Below are 19,681 nucleotides of genomic sequence, written 5' to 3'. Positions count from 1 at the left end.
GGCAGAAGACGTGCTGTGAGATCAAGGTTAGCCTGGACTAGAGTGAGAACCTGCCTCAAAAACAAAAACAAGGGCTGGAGAGATGGCTTAGCGGTTAAGCGCTTGCCTGTGAAACCTAAGGACCCCAGTTTGAGGCTCGATTCCCCAGGACCCATGTAAGCCAGATGCACAAGGGGGTGCATGCATCTGGAGTTTGTCTGCAGTGGCTGGAGGCCCTGGTGTGCCCATTCTCTTTATCTGCCTCTTTCTCTATCTGTTGTTCTCAAAGAAATAAATAAAGATAAACAAAAAATTTAAAAGATAATAATAGGTAAAGTTTATTTTACTCAATATATCAAAAATTATTTTACCATGTAAACAAGATTACTGAGGCCCTCTACATTAAAAAGAAACCAACAGATTGAAATCCAGTATATATTTTACATTTAACATCATATCTCAATTTGGACAAGTGCTCACTAGCTACATGTGGCTAGTAGATATCACAGTATACCAAGCAGTTCTTAAAAACTTGAGTTAATTCTAAAGTTGGGCATGGTGGCACATACCTTAAATGCCAGCACCTAGGAGGCAGAGGTAGGAGGAGGATCACTGTGAGTTCTAGGCCATCCTGAGATTACATAGTGAATTCCAGGTCAGTCTGGGCTAGAGTGAAACCCTACCTCAAAAAACCAAAACCAACCAAACACACACTTGAGTTAATTCTAATAATTAATGAGGAAACAATTAATGAAGAAAAATTAGACTAGCTAGTAAATGGTATTTCCACCACTGCAAGCTACCTGAGAAAAATTCAGCAAGATTCTTTTTAATCCTTTGCTACTATATAAATTCCAAATCAAAACAATTAAGTCAATATAAAAAGGAACGTAACAAAATAAATAGGAAAAACCTGGGTAGCATTTTTTTTTCTGTCTTTTGAAATGGAAAAGCCTGGGTGTTTGTTTGTTTGTTTGTATGGTTTTTGGTTTTGTTTTTCAAGGTAGGATCTCACTCTATAGCCCAGCTGACTTGGAACTTACTCTGTAGTTCTAGACTGGCCTCGAATTCACAGTGATCTCTGCTCCTGAGTGCTGAGATTGAAGGCATGCATCACCATGACCATCCAGAAAAGCCTTCAAAAAAAATTTATAGGGGCTGAAGGGTTGGCTTAGCAGTTAAGGCACAGGTCTGCAAAGTTGAAGGACCCAGGTTCAATTCCCAGTTCCCATATAAGCCAGAGACACAAGGGGGTGCATACATCTGGTGTTCATTTGCAGTGACTGAAGCCCTTGCATGCCCATTCTCTCTCTCTTCCTCTCTTTCTCCCTCTTTCTCTGTCAAATAAATAATAAAATATTTTAAAAAACACATTTTATTATTTATTTATTTGAGAGAGAGAGGGAAAAAAAAAGAGGTACATAGAGAGGGAATAGGCATGCCAGGGTCTCTAGCCATCGCAAACGAACTCCAGATGCATGTGCCACTTCGTGCATTTGGTTTACATAGATACTGGGGAAATCAAACCTGGGTCCTTTGGCTTTGCAGGCAAGCACTTTAACCACTAAGCCATCTCTCCAGCCCAGGAAAAGCCTTTTAAAGCATGTTACAAAACCAAATAAACCATAAAGAAAAAGACTGGTAACTTTTCTTGCATAAAAATTTAGTGTTGGAACTGCAAAAAACATTAAGTATGACTGAAAAGTAAATGATAAATGGGGAGAAATATTTCAAACATAGGTCAAGGTACTGTTTTAAAATCCCTCACTGAGGAGATGGCTTAGTATGGTAAAGTGCTTTCCTTGCAAGTATGAAGACCCAAATTCAATCCCCAAAACTTACATAAAGAAGAAACTGGATGTGGTGAAATGTATTTGTAATCCCAGCACTGAGGAGACAGGTATATTTCTTGGGGCTCACTGGCCAGCCAGTCTAGCCTACTCCGAGAGTTTCAGGCCAGTGAGAGAGAGAGACTGTCTTAAAAAAAGCAAAATACAAAAAGAAGCTTTAAAGCCAGGCACACCTATAATCCCTGTATCCCAGAAGCTGAGGTAGGAGGATCTCCAGTCTGGACTTACATAATGAGTTCCAGGTCAGTCTAGTCTAAAGTGAAACACTGCCTCCCCCTCCAAAAAAAAAAAAAGCTTTCAAAAAAAAGACAAATACTTGAGACAAAATTGGAATGAGTACAGTAGAGAGTATATATTAACAAGATAAGAAAATAAATGGGCCAGTAAAGGAAAAAAAAAATACTTAGGGCTGGAGAGATAGAGATGGCTTAGCAGTTAAAGTGCTTGCCATGAAGCCCAAGGATCCAGGTTTGATTGCCTAGTACACACATAAGCCAGCTGTACATGGTGGCACAAGTGTCTGGAGTTTGTCTGCAGTGGATAGAGGCCCTGGTATGCCCATTCTCATTCTCTCTCTTGCTAATAAATAAATATTACAATTGGCAGAATTAAAATGGAGTAATTTCCTTAGACTCTAAACAAAACTGAAATTTGTACGTACTACCGAGAACAGGAATTCATGGTAAGAGCTAATTAGAAAAAGGCAACGACTAGGGCTATGCCTCTATGGCAGAGCATGTTCCTCATGTGCACAAGGTCCTGGGGACAATCCCTGGCACTGCCTGCCCCACCCCATCTACATTTACAACACACAGCAAAACAGAGAAAGGTTAAAAAAAAGAAAAAAAGACAAAGGTATGAGAATAATTACTAAAGCATCATTTTGAGAGAAAACAACTTAAATACCACCAACAGACTTGATTAAATAAAACTATGGTCCTTGATAAAGGTTTTGTTCTTGTTCATATATATATATATATATATGGTTTTTGTTTGTTTGTTTGTTTGTTTTTTTGAGGCAGGGTCTCACTCTGGTCCAAGCTGACCTGGAATTAACTATGTAGTCTCAGAGTGGCCTCGAACTCATGGTGATCTTCCTACCTCTGCCTCCCGAGTGCTGGGATTAAAGGCGTGTGCCACCATGCCTGGCTTTATTTCATATTTTATTCTTATTTATATATGTGTGTGTGTGCAAGAGAGTGAGAGAGAGTGAGAGGAAGAGGGACAGAGACAGGGAGAGGGAGAGAATGGGCACACCAGGACCTCTAGCCACTGCAAATGAACTCTAGATGCATGTGCCAACTCATGCACCTGACTTTATGAGGGTACTGGGGAATCAAACCTGGGTCCTTAGGCTTCACAGGCAAAGGCCTTAACCACTAAGCCATTTCTCCAGCCCCTGTTCTTGTTTTTGAGATAGATCTCATGTATTCCAGTCTGGCTTTGAACTCACTATGCAACTAAGAATAACCTTAAACCTTTGATCCTCTTGCCTTCACCTCCAGAATGTTGAGATTACAAGCATGTGCCAAGTCTAATTTATTCCATGCTGGGGACTGAACCCAAGGCTTTGTACATGCTGGGCAAATACTCTACCAACTAGGCTCCATTCCTATCCCAGTGTAATGTACATTTGCTATTACACTACTAGGAAGAAATGCACATTATAAAATAACAGGTAGGGGCTGGAGAGATGGCTTAGTGGTTAAGATACTTGCCTGCAAAGCCAAAGGACCCAGGTTTGATTCTCCAGTACCCACGAAAGCCAGATGCACCAGGGGGTGCATGCATCTGGAGCTCATGGCTAGAGGCCCTGGCATGCCCATTCTCTGTCTCCCCTCTCTCTCTCTCTCTCTCTCTCTCTCTGCTTGCAAATAAATAAAAAATAAAATAACCTTTTAAAAAAAACTTTGAAACAACATGTATAATGCTATGATCCATAAGTAAATTTTTAAATGTCATATAAATATGTATAAAGAGAGATATTTAGAAAATAATGATTATCTCATAGGCATATATTTGGAATAATGATTTGGATATGAACACATAGACACACATACCAGAGACCTTTCTTTTGTACGTGTGATGTTTTTGTGGTATGCGTGTAGTGTACAGATGTGAATGTGTAAATGCACAGGCCTGTGTCTGCATGTGGAGGACAGAGGAGCATGTCAAGTGAACCACTGACCCAATGCTCATCCACATGTTTCCTTGAGACAGAGTCTCACTGATTTCTGAGCTTGACCTTTTCATAAGCCCCAGGTATTTTCATCTGTGCTCCTTAAAGGACTGGGGTTTCAGACATGGGTGGCCACACCCAGCTGTTTATAGGGTGCTGGGGAATTGAACTCAGGTGGTCTCAGGCCCTCTAAGGCCCTATGCTTGCATGGGAAGCACTTTTATCTGCTGAGCCATCTCTCCAGCCCTCAAAATCCTCTTTTATAGTCTCAGTATGTTATTTTGGGCACTGCTCTTAGTTAGAAATATCTTTCATACATGCCATTTTATAAAACATGTTACATGAATGACAGTGAGATAAACTTATTCACTCACTAAAACATGCTAGGCCTAAACCACCACATGTGACCTAAAAACATCTTTTACAAACATATCTTTACATGGTGTAGTTCATATACCACAGGTAAGTATATTCTTCCCCTGAAATCATCAGCATGATGATTTGTGTCTCTTCTGATTATCTTTTTTCAGTGTAAAGGTGTTCTGAGCTAGACATGGCTCTGCATGCCTATAATCCCAGCACTTGGGAGGCTGAGGCAGGAAGATCCTGAGTACAAGGCTAGCCTAGGCTAAGATTCCATGTCTTGCTAAGAACAAGAAAAGAAAGAGGGGTGAGGGGGGTGGCCCAGGGAATAAAGAGGGGCGGGCGGATGGCTCAGTGGATAATGTCCTCACATTTGCCATGCAAGTGTGAGGACATTAGTTTGGATCCCAGTACCCATATAAATGCCTAGTAGGCATGGTGGCCCACCTGCATTCCCAGCGTTCAGGGGGCTGAGACAGGGAACCCATGGGGTATACTGGCTCACTAAACTAGCCCAATGGGCAAGCTGTGGCTTCATGTGAGAGACTCTGTCTCTATAAATAAGGAAGGCCTCGAGGAATGTGTGAGAAGGGTACCCACGTCAACCCCTAGTCTCCACGAGCATGGCTGCACACGAGCGTGTGTATTCCCACAGTGCAATGACCACACACATGCACAACACAAACATGCAAATACTCTGGAGGAAACTAACAGAAGAATGCTAAAAGCATGTACTCCTCTAATAAGTAACTAATTTCCATAGACTGTAGAGTGGGGAGACAGAGAAGTGACAAAGAAACCTAATGAACGAGACATAAAAGGAAGCCACGTGCCTTCCTTACTTGAGCACTACTCTGCTTCCTGTTTAAGGCACAGGAAGGACCAGCACTGAACTCCATCTTGTTGTGATGAGTGATGTTACATGATAACATACCCCAAACACCATTTTTTGAGATGAAAGGAATCCTACCCCTACCCCCTGCAAAACAAAAACAAAAACAAAAAAAAACACAGCTGCAGAATCTGACACAGACACAACTTCCTCTGGAATTCAAACACATCCATATCAATCTAAACACACCTCAGGAGGGAGCTTCACCAGAAAAGTTCCCAGCATCCTGCAGAAATGACAGACTATGAGCAGAAAAGTTGATGTGTTTTCCTCCCTGCATAAATGAGCACCAGTGCCACCCAAAAGTTAAGAGAAGCAAAACTGGGGTATCTCTTGTTAGTGTGCCCTCCACTCCTGACCAGGGTAAGTCACCACACACGGATGTAGCTAATGGTCTTCTGGCACAAAGTCATTCTTCAACCACAAGGGTTTATAAAATTGATAAGACCACAAAAAATCTGACCTTAGGTAATCATTTCCTTTGCTCTTGCTGACATTCCTCAAAACCCTACCATGTTTTCCCTAAAATAATAAGGTTGGCAGACATCTCATCTACAACAGACTCACAATTTCATGAAACAGGTGGTGCAGTGCGCTCCGGGGGGAGTCTGTAAGTGGAAACAGAGCACATAAAATGATGACTGTTTCCTTACACAAAAAGTGAGGTCAGTGCTCTTTTACATAGAAAGTGGTGATCTGTGTTATCCTACTTAGAAAAAAATTCAGCAGCAGCTATTTCAAGAGTTAAGACTGCCTTATGGGCTAGAGGGATGGCTTAATGGTTAAGGCGCTTGCCTGCAAAGCCTTAGGACCCAGATTCAATTCCTTAGTACCCACATCAGCCAGAAGCACAAGGAGGCATGTGTGTCCGGAGTTCGTTTGCAATGGCTAGAGGCCCTGGTGTGCCCATCCTCTATCTGCCTCTCATAATTAAATAATTAAACACTGCCTTATGACTGAACTGTCAAGAGAGCTCTCCATCAGGCAGGGAGTGCAGACATTTTAAGGGCATTACCTTTAGGAGGAAAATACGACTTGCTTTCTGCTTTATGGGGCCAGTCTACCACAAGAGGTCCAAACCTGCGAAAGCTGGCAGTGATCTCATCTACAAAACAAAAAAAGAATTTAGCCTGAGAGGGGAAAAGAAACCTGCACTCAGAATAGCACAAAATATGCCTTTGATTTAAAAACTGTTTTTAGGGAGATTTTTCTAAAGCATTTTTACAGAAGTCAAATCCACAGAGTGAAATACCATTGTTTGGGCATACATTTGCTTATTCACTTTTAACCATGTAACCATGTACTCCTAACTATAATTCATTTCCTTTTACTGCCAATAAACTGAAGTGAAGAATTTGGAAGAAGAATCTCTATGTCAAGCAAAAAGGAGATTCCAAAAGTAAGAATGTTTCCTGTTCCTTAAAAAAAGAAAAAAAAATGGAAAGATGCAGGAAATGTTTAAAATATAATTTTACTTGTATGTAATCATTAAGATTATTTTAGAAATAAATATGATTCTATTAATGAGCAGGGACAATAAGGTAGGCAACTATTTGGTGATAAGGAAATGTTGAAAGTATGTAGTGTAGTATCTTTCTCTCAAATCTACATATTACTGACTTTATCTCTTTGGACTTTTGACTTAAAGCAGAAGGTTGTAACCTGGTTGTGATTCAGGTGTAGGTTGCCATACTCTTAGCAATCTGTTCACAAATACATGCTGAAATCATCTATACATTTTTTTTTTTTTTTGAGGTAGGGGCTCACTCTAGCCCAGGCTGACCTGGAACACGCAGTGATCCTCCTACCTCTGTCTCCCAAGTGCTGGGATTAAAGACAGGTGTCACCATGCCCAGTAAATTATTTTTTGTTTTTGTTTTTGTACTGGTGTTACCTCAAAAATAGGATAAAAAATTCCAAGTTGTCTTCATTCATTTAAATGTTAGCGGAAGAATATGTTTTCCATGAAATGTTTATATTAAAATATAATGGTTTTATGGACATGAGAAAAAGTTCTGTAATCAGGCTGACTTTGGATTCTACCTGTACCATCAGCTCCCTAACATTAGACAAATTATTCCTATCTAAACTTCAGTTTCCTTTCTCATACGATGAAGATGATAGCTTATTTAAAAAGTTATAAGGGTTAAATGAGAAAATAAGAATTGCTTAATCCAATTATGTACTTAGAGTAAGAATGCCTTAAGTATTAACTCTCATTATTCTAAAATCTATCTCTAAATTGACATTAGGAAATGGGAAGCTTCTAGAAGACTACTATATGGCTTCACATGACTAACAGGCCTGATATATGAAATATAGTACCTCCTCACCTCCTACACAGTAAGATAGAAATGTCCTAAAGCTGACATGGAGAGCAGAGGACTGACATTGCACAAAGGGATGCCTACTGTACCTTCATCAATGTCAGGAGGAAGGCCCCCAACAAACACCTTCCTAGAGTAGCGTTCCACTCGCTCCCCATTCTGACAGCGCGTGGGAGAACTTAAGCCAGATGACAAGGCCTGATCGCCATGGCTGTCGTCCAAGAAGGCGTCTTCAAAGGGAAAGAGAGAAGATCGACCTGAAACAAAGTGGGGGTTCATATTATTATAATGGTTCTCCTGCAGAGCAAGCGCTACATTCTAAGCCCAACATGTAGAGTGAAGCATATGAAAAAATGTGTCCCAAGCTGAGACTTTTCTGACAGAACTTGCACCTGAAGACCACCAAGTATGGACATGCTCACACCATCATTTTCACCTGAGAGGGCTGAAAGAGTATCTAAGGGAGAAGCCTCAAAATGCAGCCATTTTCCTCATTTAAAAAAAAAAAAAAATCAAAGCCAGGCGTGGTGGCACACACCTTTAATCCCAGCACTTGGAAGGCAGAGGCAGATGGATCGCCGTGAGTTTGAGGCCACCCTGAGATTACATAGTGAATTCCAGGTCAGCCTGAGCTATAGTGAGACCCTACCTCAAAAACAAAACAAAACAAAACAAACAAACAAAAAAAACATTACATCGGAACCCTTGAGGTCACCATCAAAAACAGGTAACAATGTGTGATGCTACTTTTTTCATGGATTTAAGAAATTATTAGCCAGGCGTGATGGCGCATACCTTCAATACCAGCACTTAGGAGGCAGAGGAAGGTGGATCATCAGCCTGGACTAGAGGGAGACCCTACCTTGAAAAAACAAAAAACAAAAACAACAAAAAATCATTACAGGGGCTATGAGATAGCTCAGTGACTAGAAGAACTTACTTGTAAAGCCTGCCAGCATAAGTTCAATTCCCCAGTGTCCAAGTAAAGCCAGATATACAATGTGGTACCAGTATCTGGTGTGCTCATGCATGAACATACTCTCCTCCCCCACCTCTCACAAATAAATATTAATATTTTTTAAAGTATCATGTTATTTTACTCACACCATTACCATCACAGCTGCTAAGAATAAATTCAGCAGTTATTTTTCCTTTCTTCAATAACTTCTTTTTTTCCCCCCTTCTTTTTCTTTTTTGGCTTTTTGAGGTAGGGTTTCACTCTAGCACAGGCTGACCTGAAATTTACTATGTAGTCTCAGGGTGGCCTTGAACTCATGCGATCCCTCTACCTCTGCCTCCTGAGTGCTGGGATTAAAGGTGTGTGCCATCACGCCTGGCTAATAATTTCTAAAATTCATGAAAAAGCAGTATCACTGATTGTTATCTGTTTTTGATGGTGACCTCAGGGTTCAGATGGAAAAACTGGCTCTGAGAGGCAAGGGAATATCACACTGCAGACAAAAGCTAATGACGTCTCTTCTAATGACAGGACTAAGCATGGAGCTTTACCTGTCATCAGGCAAAGCTACTCCAATTTGAAAATAAACATGCAGAACAACAGAGAATAAATGAAAACGCCCGCAATGAAGACGCGCGGTGATGAGGTAACTGCGGCAAGACACAGCACTGCTGTAGGCCGGATTCCATACTACTCAAAAACATACGACAAGACCACAGATTTATTCCCACTGTTAGATTTCATAACCAAATAAAGTTTATAGAGCGAAGGCACCTACCCACTCCATATGACTATAAGAAAGATAGCAGCAGTTAGTCTGTTAACAAATATAACAAAAGGCCTCACTATATAATAAACCCCAAATTTAAAAAAAAAATACATTCCCAATTGGAGTTTGTGAGTACTTGGTAGAACTTTCCACTATAAAAATAAACTGTCTTGGGCTGGAGAGATGGCTTAGCGGTTAAGGTGTTTGCCTGTGAAGCCAAAGGACCCAGGTTCGATTCCTCAGGACCCATGTAAGCCAGATGCACAGGGAGCACATGCATGTGGAGTTCGTTTGCAGTGGCTGGAGGCCCTGGCATGCCCATTCTCTCTGTCTGTCTCTCTCTGCTTGCAAATAAATAAATACTAAAAAAGAAAAAGATAAATTGGGCTGGAGAGAAGGCTCAGTGGTTCAAGGCACTTGCTTAAGAAAAAAAGTGAACTGTCTTGGGCTGAAGAGATGGCTTGGCAGTTAAGATGCTTCTCTGTGAAGCCTAAAGGCCCAGCTTTGACTTCCCAGAGCCCACCTAATCCAGACGCACATGTTTGCACATGTGTATAAAGTGACACATGCAACTGAAGTTTGATTGCAGTGGTTAGAGGCCCTAGGTGCCAATTCTCTCTCATAAAAAAACAATTTTAAAAAACTTCAAAAATTGTATTTATTTATTAGCCAGGCATAGTGGCACATGCCTTTAATCCCAGCATTTGGAAGGCAGAGGTAGGAGGATCACTGTGAGGTTGAGGCCAGCCTGGGTTAGAGTGAGACTCTGCCTCAAAAAATAAATAAATAAATAAAATTTATTTGTGTGTCTGCATCTGTGTGTGTGTGTGTGTGTGTGAAGGGGGGGCGCAAGCGAGCGAGTGAGCGAGCAAGCACACCCAAACAAGCAGCCGAATGTGGCACTTGGTGCATCTGGCTTTCTGTGGGTACTGGGGAATTAAACCTGGGTCCACAGGCTTTGCAAGTGCCTTTAACCACCGAGACATCTCTCCAATCCCCCAACTCTAACTATTGAGGGGAAAAAAAAAAAAGAAAACTTCCCTTCTAAGATAAATCTATGCACTTTTTAAAGAAAAAGAAAAGTGTCTTCCCATTTATTCTATCCTAGATCTATTTTCTTGAATCCTAGCCAGTACTCAAAAACAGAATATAAACAGCCTTAGAAAAATGCTGAACATTTCTTTTACCAAAGAATAAAAAAGTTGCTAATATCTGTGTTTATTTTATGAATAACCCAGTGGTATAAGAAAGGTACTATTTTTGATGTTAGGAGTTAATAAATAAGAGTCAAAGATGGAGTTGGGGGAGATCAAAGGATTTTCTTTGTTCAGTTTTTTTTTCTAGCTTAGCTACAAAGAAACTGAACAAAATGTGTCCACTCATGCAACCTATCTTTTTTTAACCTGGCATGAACAAACAATGCACAGTTAATTCTCATCCCTTGATGTTTGTTTTCATCACCTGGGGTAAAAGAAAGAGATGTGCCACAGCTCCAAGCAAAATGACTCCCACAGACACTTTCCATCAGCAGGCAGGCCAACATCATGTGGACCACAACAGGGAGCCTCATGTCTACCCAGTATCAGGCTAGGTGCACATGGGGAACAGTCCTGTAGAATATTCCCATTCTCCTCCTTCACCTTCAACAGCAGTAACATGAGATGTTCACAAAACAAATGCTGGTGAGGAGGAGGGGGAAATGAAATAATTTGGGGAAATGTTGCATGCATTATGTCTTCCCAGAGATTCTAATTCCACACTGGAAAGCAAGGCTGTTCTGCAATAAAGAAACAACTCACTCCCAGCCTTACCCAGACTTAAGTTGACACAGCTTTAACATATAAAACCCAGTAGAAATCACTTTGAAGACATATTTATCTGGATTTCAAGAGCACAAAACAAACAAAATACTCCTGACATAGGAATCACAGTCTGATGAGGGGACCAGGAAAGGACACGAGGGAGGGAGTTCCTGGGGTAAAGACCAACAGCCCTCCAAGCACATATTCGCGCTTCAGCTCCCAACCTCCCCTCCAAACCTGGTCTTCTCCACAATTCCCTGAAATATCAACAGAAGGACATTTACCCACACCCGATTCAATACAGTAATCTAGGAATTATCCTCCCACTTCATCTCTCTCTTTGTGTTAAATCTATTTTTAATTCCTACCAGTTCAAGCTACAAAACACATCTTCATGGGCTGGAGGGATGGCTTAGTGGTTAAGGCACTTGCCTGCAAAGCCAAAAGGATTCAATTCCCTAGGACCCATGCAAGCCAGATGCAAAAGGTGGCACATGCATCTGTAGTTTATTTGTTGTGCGCTGGAGGCCCCAGTGTGCCCATTCTCTCTCTCCCTATCTCTCTCTCATAAACAAATAAAAATTATTAAAAAAAAAACACCTCCAAAATACATCTTCCTTAAGTCTTATCCATCACTAATCCTAATGTACTGGTTCAAGCCCCCATCACCTGTCCCCTCCTCTCATAGTCTGAATAGCTCTACATACAACCTCTTTTTCATTCCCACTAATGTCAACCTTGTTTGTACTCCACAATATTTTCCCCATAAAGCAGTCAAATTAGGTATTTTCAAACATTAATCTGAACATGAAATCACACTCCATACTCCTGACTTCCAAAGCTCTCTTCTATTGTTTTTGGATAAAGTACAAAAAACATTGCTGTGAACTGCTGTCTGCTCACCTCTTCTTCATCACCAGTTGCAACCTCTCCCTGCTGCTCACTAACCTCTAATCACACAGACCTCCTTTGTAAGTCCTGATTATTCTTCCTTGCCACAGATGCTAAGGACAAGGTGTTCCCCTTAACTTCTAAACAAACACTCCTTCCTCAAGTCCCCAGTTTCATAGTTAATCCCTGATTCTTTAGGTCTCAGCTGAAAAGTCATTTCCTCAGGTGGAACTTTGCTGAATCTTTAGGTTACATACCCCTTTCTATCCATGCACAGCATCCTGTACTCCTCCCTCTAAGCAGTTTCCTCAATTAACATCAAACCATTTGTGTGGGGTTTTGAGTATCTTCTCATAACCCCATTATATTGTAAGCTCCATTAAGAGGGACCAATTTGATCTTGTTCAGCATTGTATATGCCTGCCTTAATTAGAGCCCATTAGAAGCACTTAAAACCATTAAATGTGAGGCAACATCCAACAAAGGAAAGCAGCATGTGCCAAGATGGTTCGCCCCAGCAATCCCATGCTCAGGAGGCCAAGGAAGGAGGACTGGGGGTTCAAGGCCAGCCTGTACTACATACTGAATTCCCGGTAAACCTGAACTACATACAGTGTTGGGCCTATGTCAAAAAACTATTTATCTGTCTGTCTGTCTGTCTGTCTGTCTGTCTATCTATCTATCGTTATACACACACAGACACACAGACACAGACACAGACACACACACACACACACACACACACACACACACACGGCTGGAGAGATTGCTTAGTGGTTAAGCACTTGCCTGTGAAGCCTAAAGACCCCGGTTCAAGGCACGATTCCCAGGACCCATGTAAGCCAGATGCACAAGGGGGCACACACATCTGGAGTTTGTTTGCAGTGGCTGGAGGCCCTGGAGCACCAATTCTCTATCTATCTGCATCTTTCGCTTTCTGTCTGTTGTTCCCAAATAAATAAATAAAAATAAACAAAAAAATTGGGTGAGCTGGGTGTAGTGGTGCACGCCTTTAATCCCAGCACTGGGGAGGCAGAGGTAGGAGGATCGCTGTGAGTTCGAGGCCACCCTGAGACTACATAGTTAATTCCAGGTCAGCCTGGACCAAAGTGAGACCCTACCTTGAAAAACCAAAAACCAAAAACCAAAAACCAAAAACCAAAAACCAAAAACCAAAAAAAAAAAAAAAAAAAAAAAAATTGGGTGAAATTATAAAAGCCTGATTGTAAAATACACACACATACACATATAATTTAAAAGGAGAAAGTATGTTTGTTCAAAGATAAACCACTGAGAACATGTTCAGGCATATAACTTGGGTTTGAGAACATGAGAAATGTGACCAGGTCCTGGAAAGTTGAGCCTTCCCTACTGCTTCTACTTAGTCAAGCAGTATAGTCTATATATATATATTTTTTCTTTTTCTAAGGTTTCTTATTTTTTTGAGGTAGGGTCTCAACCCAGGGAGTGGGGCATATGTTGAGACTGTAAAAATATCAGCAGCCATCCAGAGAGATGAGGATATCCTTGAACCAGAGGCGTGAAGTTTAAGCAGATATTGAAGGCCTTCTAGAATAAGTCAAACCTTGTTTCTCCTGACTAGAATAGCCACATCTTCCCCAGACTGGCAAAGAAAACAGAAGCAAGAGTTGTAAAACCTTGGACAGTTTTCAAATTGGTTATGGATTAATACACTTCTCAAAATTTAAAAATAAAACTCTGAACCAGGCAGTAGCTCATGCCTGTAATTCCAGCACTCCAGAGGCTGAGGTATAAGAAGCTGATTGGGAGTTCATGGCCAGCCTGGGCTAGAGGGAGACTTTGCCTCAAAATACCAAAATAAATAACAAAACCATCTGTGCTATTCGTAGTGGAGTACTATAGACCTTAGCAATAGACTACTAGTAATTAATATATAAATGATGCTTCTGTGTGTGTAGGGACTAAGAATATAGGACCCACAGCCCTATTCCAAAATCTACTAACCTGACTCTGGAAGTCAGGCTTGAACACCTAGACTTTGCAGAGACTTCCTCAGTGCTTCCTGTGCAAGTTTAAGAGCCACTGACACGGGTCTGATCTGTCTGCAGCAGACAGCCACAGCAAGAGATGCAGAATGATGGATATGGAGCTTGCTAACATCCAACCTCAATCAAGTTAACAAAAGGATATCTTCACCAAGAGTGGTGATCTGTGTTTATAATCCCAGCATTAGGAAGACTGAAGCAGGAGGATCATCTCATATTCAAAACTAGCCTTGGCTAATAAGTTTCAGGATAGCCTGAGCTTTAGAGTGAGACTTGATTAAAAAAAAAAATCAAAACAACAAAAGAAAAGCATATGTTCATGATTGGAATATAAAAATTTTTAAGTATTTTATTTATTTATTTGAGAGAGAGAGAAAGGGAGATATATATAGAGAGAACATGCATGCCAGGGCCTCTAGCCAATGAAAATGTACTCCAGATGCATGTATCACTTTATGCATCTAATTTCCATGGGTACTGGGGAATCAAACCTGGGTCCTTAGGCTTTGCAGGCAAGCACCTTAACCACTATGTATTCACTCATGGCAATCCTCTTACCTCTGCCTCCTGCATGCTGGGGTTAAAGGTGTGCCCAGCTTTATTTAGTTATTTATTTATTTTAAAAGACAGTAGGGGTTGAGGGTGTAGTTCAGTGGTAGTGCACTTGCCAAGGATGTAGGAGGTCCCAGGTTCAATCCCCAACCCCCCCCCCCATGAAAAGCCAGGGGTGGTATTGCACACGCCTTTAATCCTAGCACTTAGGAGGCAGAGGTAGGACTGCTGTCACAAGTTCGAGACCACCCTGAGACTACAGAGCAAATTGCAGATCAGCCTGGGCTAGAGTGGGACCCTACCTCACAAAACCAACCAACAAACCAACAAAAAAGACAGACTTGTCAATTTTGTACCTATAATGAAGACCATTAAGACTGTATCATACTGGAAAGGATGACTCTTGGAGGAGCAGAATGGCTCCATCACCTGAAAACCACCTGTTTCCTTTTGTTCTCATCAGAGGCTCCTGAAGGACTATACTGTTGAAGAATCAGACACTTTGTTGTGAAGAGATGAATCTTGAACTAACAGACAAGTAATAGCAACAGGCCACTGCTCTTTTTATTTCTCTATACTCATCTCTGTGGTAGTTAACACATTGCCATGCTGAGTTGTCCAGTGAACCCTTGGGAGGTTACTATTCATGCTGTCATTGACATAAATCCATGCTCAAAACAAACTGTCCAGGTCAGGAAGAGTGATACACACTTACAACCCAGCACTTGGGAGGCTAAGGCGGGAGGATCTCAAGCCTGAGGCTAGCCTGAGCTACAGAATGAGTTCCAGACCAGCCTAGGCTAGCAAAACCTTGACTCAAAAACAAACCACAGGGCTGGAGAGATGGATTAGCAGTGAAGGTGGTGCTTGCCTATGAAGCCTAAGGACCCATGTTTGACTCTCCAGGTCCCACATAAACCAGACATACAAGGTGATGTAAGCATGCAAGGTCACACATGTGCACAAGGTGGTACACGTGTGTGGAGTTCAATTAAAGTGGCTGGAGGCCTAGTGTGCCAATTCTCTCCATCTCCCTCTCTCTCAAAAAAGAAAGGAAGGAAGGGAGGGAGGGAGGGAGATCATGCCAGGCACAGTGGCACACATCTTTAGTCCTAGCACTTGGAAGGCAGCGATAAGAGGATCACTGTGAGTTTAAGGCCAATCTGGGGCTACAGAGTAAGTTCCAGGTCAGCCTGGGCAAGAGTAAGACCCTATTTTGGGGGAAAAAAGAGAAAAAAAAAATCATTCCTAGGAAAACTACTAAAATTCTAGTTTCTAGACATGTGTTAGGAGCAATTGGATTTTTTAAGTCTCTCTCTCCCCCCTCTCTCTCTGTGTTGGTTTGATTCTGGTGACCCCTATAAACTTAGGTATTTTGAACGCTAGTCTCCCCAGCTGATGGCAATTGGAAATTAAAGCCTCCTGGAGGTAGTGTATTGTTGGGGGCAGGCTTATGGGTCTTACAGCTGGTTTCCCCTTGGAAGTGTTCGGCACACTCTCCTGTTGCTATTGTTTACTTTATGTTGGCCAGGGGGTGATGTTCACCTTCTTGCTCATGCCATCATTTTCCCCTACCATCATGGAGCTTCCCCTTGAGCCTTTAAGCCAAAATAAACCTCTTTTTTTCCACAAGCTGCTCTTAGTTGGATGGTTTCTACCAGCAATGCAAACCTGACTGCAACAGTAAAGTGGTACCAAGAGTGGGGTTGCTGCTAGATACCTGACTGTGGCTTTGGCCTTTTGGAGTTGATTTTCAAGAGGAATGTGGAAGGATTCAAAACCTTGGCCTAAGAGATGTCTTGAAGTGCTGTAAGTACGGCTTGATGGACTATTCTGGTCAGAGTTGAAAGACCTGAATGCAGTAAGAACTATGGACTGTGAGGTTAGATTTATGAGGGTAAAAAAGAGCTTTACTTGGACTGTGCTAGGAGCAGTTTGTGTGAGAAGCTTGCCTGTGTCCTAAGAAGCTGTCCAGGGTTGCATTGCATTGAAATGAATTACTGTGAGCAGAGGGCTATAGCACAGAAAAAAAAAAAAAAATCTTTGGGTGAACTGCTGCCTGTTCAGCTGCAATTGAGAAATTATCACCTTTGAGATTAGGTCAGCTGACCTGCATTGGGACAACAGGAAGAATGTAGATTCTGTTGAAGGGGCCTGAGTGCTCAAGGCGTGTCCTGTTCTTCAAAGTCTCCTTTATTCCCCCCTGATTTAACAAATTGGCACCTACCTGGTATTGTGGAGTATAAGAAATGCAGGAAAGCTGGGCATGGTGGCATACGCCTTTAATCCCAGCACTCGGGAGGCAGAGGTAGGAGGATTGCTGTGAGTTCTAGGCCACCCTGAGACTACATAGTGAATTCCAGGTCAGCCTGGGCTAGAGTGAGACCCCACCCCGAAAAATAAAAAAAATAAAAAAATATAGGAAAGAGAGGGTCACTGAGTTTGCAACATGGTCTTGTCTTTTGGAAATGGCCATGGGCAATGTGAAGCAGGTTTGCTGGATGCCTGCGTGGAAACCCCATGGGGCCATGAGGATGAACGATGGATTACAGTGGAGATGCTGGGACCACAAGACAGCTGCCAAAGAGGGCTGCCATCCCTGGATGAGGTTTTCCAGGACTGTGAGTAGCCTAGCTGGAGGGATGGAATTGGAACTGCAGAGACTTTTGCTGGTTAGAATTATTGGGCTTGGAGACTTGTTATTGACTAGAGTTGTTGGACTTGGAGCTACAAAGTTTGATGTTTGCCCTGGTTGTTTTAAATCTTACATTGGCTGAATATTTCTTTGCTATGTCCAATGCCATCTTTTGCAGTGTGAATGTTTATTCTGTGCCATTATGGGTTTTTGGGGGATTTTTTTGGGGGGTATTATGGTTCTGTTAAAAGATCTTGAACTATGAGGGGTGTATGAAAATCACTGAAATTGATAAAAACTATGGGGACTTTTAAAATTGGATGAATGCATTGCATTTTACACCATGTATGGTTATCAGTTTATGGGGGCCGGGGGAGGAATGTGGTGGTTTGATTAAGGTGTCCCCCATAAACTTAGGTATTCTGAATGCTAGTCTTCCCAGCTGATGGCAGCTGGAAATTAAAGCCTCCTGGAAGCAGTGTGTTGTTGGGGGTGGGCTTATGGGTGTTAGAGCCAGTTTCTCGTTGGCAGTGTCTGGCACAGTCTCCTGTTGCTATTGTCCACCGTATGTGGGCCAGGGGGTGATATCCACCCTCTGCTCATGCCATCGTTTTCCCCTGCCATTGTGGAGATTTCCTGTGAGCCTATAAGCCAAATTAACCTCTTTTTCCCTCAAGCTGCTCTTAGTTGGGTGATTTCTATCAGCAATACAATCCTGACTGCAAGTGTGTGTGCGTGCGCACGTGCACGCATGCATGTATACACTGTCACAGCACATGGGTGGTGGTCAGAAGATAACCTTTGTGTTCATCCTCACTTGAGACGGGGTCTTTTATCATTCAGCACTTACTTCATATGTCAGGCTAGTTGGTCCACAAGATGCCAGGGGTTCTCTTTCCTCCACCTCCCATCTGGAATTTTAAGACACTCTACTACATCTGGCTTTACATAGGTTCTGGGGATTCAAATTTAGGCTGACAACAAGGGGGCGCACGCATCTGGAATTCGTCTGCAGTGGCTAGGAGCCCTGGCACGCCCATTCTCTCTACCTCTTTCTCTGTCTGTAACTCTCAAATAAATAAATAAAAATAAACCAAAAAAATTTTAGGCTGACATGCATGCACAGGAAGCACTTTTACCCACTGAGCCATCTCCCCACCCCTAGTAACTGAAATTTTTAAGAGGCTGCACCTAACCATTCCCTATGAGTCCTATTTCACTAATGCTTCTATGACGTATTTCTTTTCTTTAAAGAAACATTTCCCAAGAACAAAATGTTTTGCACAATTCACATTATTTGTCAAATGAATTGAACTCTATGTGAAAAGAATATAAATCTGAATTAGAACCTCATGACACTTCCACAGGAAATATTTACATTCAATATTTCAACAGAATGAGAAGAAGGGTTCCTCCATGCTGCAACTTGGCCATTTGGCTTTCCAGCAATGGTCTCATTCTCTGATAACTACTTTTAGTTGTGGCTCAGAATGTAGTCTTTGGTCCAGTAACTGGACTACTGTCTTTGAGTGTGGCAATGACTTAAAATGAAAGGAGCTGTACAAGAAAATTACCAAACAAGACTTTCAAACACTAGGTAGACAAGAGAGAGCTTGTTCAAGATACTCCTACCCAGGAAGCTCTCTTCTCTAGAGCAAATAATGGGAAAACAAAAGCCCATTGGTCTTGCTGTGCTTCCAAATGAGCTGAGACCTCACTCCTGAGCTCCTGCCAAAGCCCCTGCCATGACCCCAGCATCTCAGGGTGCTTCTGGCCCAATATGTCTGTTTTCTGACCCTTTTCAGCTTAGTCTTACAAATAGGACAGAGATCAGACACTTTAGAGGTTTCCCAAAAATGGACTGGTGGCTGGGTAGATGCGTCAGACAGTAAATGCTTACACACAAGCCTAGGGACCTGAATTTGGATCACAAGCACTCGCATAGCATGCTGGGCATGCTGGTGCATGCCTGTGATTTAGTGCTAGGGGAAGCAGAGACAGGTAGATCCCTAGGGCTTGTTAGCTAGCTAGTCTAGCTGAATTGGTAAGCTCTAGGTTCAATGCAAGACACTGCTCAAAGAATAAGGTGGGGAGTGATTGTGGAAGACCCCGACATTAGCCTGTGGCCTACACACACACTTATAAACAGCACACAGGTATGCACATTACACACACACACACACACACACACACACAAATGTAAAAAAATAAAGGGTGACAGGGCTGAAGAAATGGTACTTTTTTTGCAAAGCCTCCAGGCCTAGGTTTGATTCCCCAGTACCCACATAATGCCAGATGTACACAGTGGTATGCGTCTGGAGTTTGGTTAAGAAGGCAGGAAGCTCTGCATGCCCCACCCACCTCTCTCTCCCTGTTTAAATTTTTTTTTTCAATATTTGAGAAATGACTTACTAAAAATAAATGAGCTGGATGTGGTGGAGCACATGTTTAAACCCA

At 42.0% G+C, this 19,681-nt stretch overlaps 1 protein-coding gene across 11 annotated transcripts in view; it reads right to left on the bottom strand.

Annotated features, from left to right (window-relative positions):
* Cpeb3 (cytoplasmic polyadenylation element binding protein 3) overlaps positions 1-19,681 on the bottom strand; it is a 286,188-nt gene that overhangs the window by 84,996 nt on the left and 181,511 nt on the right. For all 11 annotated transcript variants that reach the window (XM_045157044.1, XM_045157040.1, XM_045157018.1 and 8 more), the window contains 2 exons: positions 7,680-7,847; positions 6,279-6,368 (listed from right to left, as the gene is read on the bottom strand). In XM_045157044.1, the coding sequence (XP_045012979.1) occupies positions 6,279-6,368; positions 7,680-7,847 (258 nt within the window). The remainder of the gene's footprint in view (positions 1-6,278; positions 6,369-7,679; positions 7,848-19,681) is intronic.

The sequence above is a fragment of the Jaculus jaculus genome, chromosome 1 (assembly GCF_020740685.1).
Source record: "Jaculus jaculus isolate mJacJac1 chromosome 1, mJacJac1.mat.Y.cur, whole genome shotgun sequence".
NCBI lineage: Eukaryota > Metazoa > Chordata > Mammalia > Rodentia > Dipodidae > Jaculus > Jaculus jaculus.
This window is presented reverse-complemented; position numbering and strand designations above follow the sequence as displayed.